The sequence below is a fragment of the Triticum aestivum genome, chromosome 7A, assembly GCF_018294505.1.
Source record: "Triticum aestivum cultivar Chinese Spring chromosome 7A, IWGSC CS RefSeq v2.1, whole genome shotgun sequence".
In the NCBI taxonomy this organism is placed as follows: domain Eukaryota; kingdom Viridiplantae; phylum Streptophyta; class Magnoliopsida; order Poales; family Poaceae; genus Triticum; species Triticum aestivum.
This window is the reverse complement of record NC_057812.1, coordinates 44,544,380-44,549,073: the sequence shown is the minus strand read 5'-3', so window position 1 is coordinate 44,549,073 and position 4,694 is coordinate 44,544,380. Positions and strand designations below refer to the sequence as shown.

The 4,694-nt window shown below is 44.5% G+C and overlaps 1 protein-coding gene across 2 annotated transcripts; it reads left to right on the top strand.

The window, feature by feature from the left end:
- Nucleotides 1-821: 821 nt before the first annotated feature.
- LOC123147945 (uncharacterized) lies at nt 822-3,837 on the top strand. Of its 2 annotated transcripts, XM_044567279.1 has the most exons (4): nt 824-1,094; nt 1,224-2,627; nt 2,713-2,801; nt 3,402-3,837. In XM_044567279.1, exons 2-4 carry the CDS (start codon nt 1,380-1,382, stop codon nt 3,610-3,612), a joined length of 1,548 nt encoding a protein of 515 aa, XP_044423214.1. In that variant the 5' UTR covers nt 824-1,094; nt 1,224-1,379; the 3' UTR covers nt 3,613-3,837. The 2 variants fall into 2 exon arrangements, with proteins under 2 accessions (XP_044423213.1, XP_044423214.1); XM_044567278.1 differs by having other exon boundaries at nt 822-2,627.
- The last annotated feature ends 857 nt before the right edge of the window (nt 3,838-4,694 follow it).

The following is a 4,694-nucleotide window of genomic DNA, read 5'->3' as shown; positions in this document are numbered from 1 at the left end:
AAATGAATGAGAGAGCAAACAAGAATTGATGGGCAATTACAGATGATCTTTTCAAGTCCAAGTTTAGTTCTAGACAACATTTTGCCATTTGCTTTGGTCTAATTATGCACATGTACAAGTCGAACTTCACTACAAGTAGCAATTATAATGCTCAATCTCCAGCCATATATCCCAGAGATATATTACCCTGTTTTGGCATCTATTTTGTTCGATGCACCTGCAAGTTCTATATGCAAGGCCTCTGTTCAAGTGTCACTTTTATGGTAATTGTACATTCAACAGCCAAATCAAGGATTGTGACTTGTTGGTCTTTGTAGTCCTGGAATCGCTCAACTCCACTCTCAACTCAAACATTCAGTCAAATAAACTCAACAACCAAACAAAAATTAAGGCAAACTATTCACTCAACTCCACTCTCAAATCACATTGCAAACTGAATTTAAATCCACTCACACTATTCATTACACATTACTTTTGATTTACATCAATTACAAATTTGGCTTTGTCTCTGCTGCGTTACTTCCTCTGCTGGATCTGTCCAACTAAAACTGATAAATATTAATACAAAAGAAGTAGCAGGGAACGGCGTTGTCTAGAGCCTGAGTAGCCAACGGCGTTGGATTAGTGGCCTCGAAAGCTCGACGGCGCGACGATGCTTGCTTCGGCGCGTCACGGGGCAGTGGCTTGCTCCGCCCCCTCCATAGCCTCCGTCACGGGGAGTTCTGGCCTTCTGGGCGTACTGGGCCGCATGGGCTGCTTGTTTTCGTGTCCATGCGAGTGAAAGTGGCGCTGGTAGCGAGTGTCGTCGGATGTAGATCAACGGCGCTGGGTGTAGTACGTCCCCTCGGCGGTAGTTTCAGTTCTCCCCTTCCCTCTGACTCTGGGCGGCGGCCGCCGCTTGCGCGTCCCCAACCCTAATCCTTCCAACACATGAGCAGCGGCGGCAGGGTGTCCTGGCCCAGCGGCGGCAGGGTACCCCAATCGCGCTTCAACGCCTGAATCCACTTAGCGCACGGATCCAGCGGCGACAGGGTGTCCTGGCCGCGAGCGCCGGGGCAAGGCGGTCCGGCGGCGGCGTTGTGGCAGCTTCGCTGGTAATCCCCTCCCCCCTTTTTTTTTGCCATCAAAGGCAAAGAAAGAGATTGGGCCGGATTCCTCTTCTCCTATGAACCGGATCTGATGATAATTTTTTTCTTTCTCTAACTCGGATTATCCGTCCACAGTATTCCAGTCCGTCAAGGATTACGGTCCTACTCCGATCCCAAGTTCCCAACAGCCCAACACCGTCGCTCATATATACATCCTGGCGAATCCAACCCCTGTATAGACGAAAGCCGGTGCTAAAAAATTCTTCCTGGTAGAAATTCAAACCCAAGAACATGAGCTGCAGGGGAATCTCGCCGTCCGTCCTCTTGCCTCCGTTCCTCTACAAGCCCACGGCCTTCCGCCTCCTGCAGCCACAGCCAGAGCAGTCCTCTGTGGTCTTGGACAGAACCAGAGGACTCTTATTTCAACACAGCTGTAGACCGCCTGTGTTGCCTCAAGCGATGCTGCTTCCTCGGCACTACTACACCGCCCCATGGCATGGTCCGATCCAAGGGCGTCTGTTCCACAACATCATCAAGCACATTAATCGACCGCCTGCATTAGCACAAGCGACACTGCTTTCTCGGCCCTACCGGACGGTGCCATGGCATGGGGAGGTCTTGGCCTCAACTCATCGACGCCTCTTCAGCCGTATTTTGCCTCACAATAGTCGATTGCCTGCGTTAGCACGGGGGGCACTGCTACCTAGGTGTTTCTACACCACCACACGGCAATTCAAGGACATGGAATCTATCCGAAGACTCCTTTTTCGAGGCATTACACCTGGCATCTTTCTTCCTCGGTGGTACTTCAGTGCTCCATTGCAGCAACAGCAGATTTTGGGACCCATCCGAGGACTCTTCTTCGGTCATATTCGTCAAGTTGTATGTCGGCCTTGGCAGTATTGCGTGGCCCCATCGAGATCGGCGATCCATTTTGCTCGTAGCTACTTTGGATGTTTGTGGAAGGTCACAGTGGCTGCAGCTTTTATCAACATTATGTGGTCGTTTGTCTACCACACTTATCTTGTTCGTGTCCCATACACCAGCCAAACTCGTTTCTTACGCTTTGAGACTGTGCCTTATACCAACCGGATCCACTTTGTCGTTCGCTCTCCTCTAGATGACCGCGAGTATGGCGAGTCATGTTTTTCTATGTTCAAGAGGAATTACCCATCCACGTTCTTTAGCCCGCTCCACCCCGACAGTGTACGTGTCAATCTTATCACAGCGAAACTTGTTCGCGCCGTTCAACGTGGCCTTGATATCAAGGGTTCTGATGCGGCCTTGGTCCATGGCTCCCCTGGCAAAGACGCGAGCTTAGATGGTAGGCATGCAGTTGAGAGCAATAAACAGGGCAAGTCATGCAGATCACAGCCACAGATAACTCACCTTGATGGTCTTGACTTGGAGGTGTTTGTTATGAAAAATGATCAGCATATGGGTGCAGTGTCATGGTCCAATGGCAAAATTTTAGTGTTCACTGGATTGCTCAATAATTTGGAGACTGATGCCGAAATTGCTACTATTCTTGCACATGAGGTAGGCCTACTGAATTAATAGGTTTATTTTTCTTTTGAGTCTTTTCCCGGTGTATTCAAGTTGACATTATTGCTCCTCTTTGTAGATTGCACATTTGGTTGCCAGACACTGGTCAGAGTTAATTATATATAAGAAGTGGTTTCCTTATCCTCTCAAGGTGTACTTCGTACGAAGGTATATTCACTTCTGCATCTCAGATTGTCGATGATGAGTTTCGTAGGCAGATCTACTGGGGTATCTTTGCTGCCATGTCACCCCAAAAGAAAATTTAATTGACATAGTAGTCTATATACAGTGATATATTCATAAAAAGAATCCATGTTAACTTTGAAACCTCCAAAATCATTCATCCAAATCTAATTTATGTAGCTAGTAACACAAATACCCAAGTTTAACTAGCCAAATCGATTCTCCCAAATCTAATTTTGCATGTGATGCATTCAAGAATTTATACGAGTTGCAGAATTTCTCTTGCCCCTTTATTCCTTTATAAACTGTTTTAATTTCGGCAGAGATGCATCTGTAAGGCAAGTAGTGTTTAATTGAGTAGGTTGTATAGCTTTTGGGGCATCTACATGGAACAAAAGTCACTGGTCTATTCTAGATCGGAACTTGGTTGGTTAGCCAAACTCTTTGTTATGCAATGTATCCCCTTCATGGGTGTCGCCTCTGAGTTCATTTACTTGATCTACAGTTCTCTAGCTTGTTTTATGTTTAACTTTTCTATGTGAACATTTCATGTTAGAATCACTCCTGATGATGTTCCCTATGTAGGATCGAGAGAGAGGCAGATCGCATGGGAATGCTGATAATGGCTGCTGCTGGTTTCGATCCACACATAGCCCCTAAGACCGTTGAGAAGCTAGCTGGGAATGACATATATCATCCTTCGGGGAAGAAAAGAGCACAGCTTTTATCTAAAGCAAATATCATGGATGAGGCGCTGGAATTATATAGAGAAGTTATGCTGGCCAAGGCGCCATAAGTTTATAGTTTGTACGTCTGCAATATTAAAGCATAAGAATGTTTTCCTATGTGTGTTTTATGCCGTCTTAGCCTGAGTTCATGTGATCCTCAAATATGGTCTTTAGTTGCTTCATTGATGATTTAGTAGAAAAATGTTCCATTTATGCTCAGTACTACAGTACTTGGTTGAAGCAGCTTTTGATCCTTCGACACATTTCAATCCGTTGAATCGCGGGTTCATTTATGTTCGCTCTAGTGTTTACTCTGGTTCTGAACCTGGTATCTTGGTCGTACTGAGATGCTAGTTTTTGCTGGTCATGTAGTTGGTCCTCCTTGTCTCTCTCTCTCCTTGTACCGGAAATTTGTTGGTGCTCTTGGGAGTGCGCGCTCCTGCGCGTGAAAAATATTATTTGAAATGTCAAAAGTATTCCAACAAAAGTTCTATGTGTTCTTTGTCACATCTAAATGCTACATACAAATTTACAGACAAAAAGATTAAACAATTTGACATGTGAAAAAAAACACCAAATGTTATCCCAAATTGTCACCCTCAATTTGTTTTTTCACGGGCAAAACATCGCAGCTCCGTTTCACATATTTTTTTTAAGGATGCTTGTGACCCTAACATGAACATCTAGAAAAAAAATCTGAATTTTTTAAAAACATTTACTATATATATATTTTTGCTATTCATGGGGAGCGTGCGCTTCCGGGAGCCAAAACGTCATTCACTAGCCCTAGCCGTCAAGCAAGTTTCTAGCATGAATAATAAACATTTATCATGATATAAGGAAATATAAATAACAACTTTATTATTGTCTTTAGAGCATATTTCCTTCATTTGTAGTAGATGGCCAGGAAGGAAAAGTGTGCAAGTCGAAGTCTTTATGTGGACTTAAGCAAGCATCCAAGAAGTGGCATGAGAAGTTTAAAAGAACTTTAACAGCTGCAGGCTTTGTTGTAAACGAAGCTGATAAAATGTGTACTATCGCCAAGATGGGGGCGAGGGAGTTATCCTTTGCTTGTATGTTGATGCCATACTGATTTTTGAAATAAATCTTAATGTTATTAAGGAGGTCAAGGATTTTCTATCTCATTGTT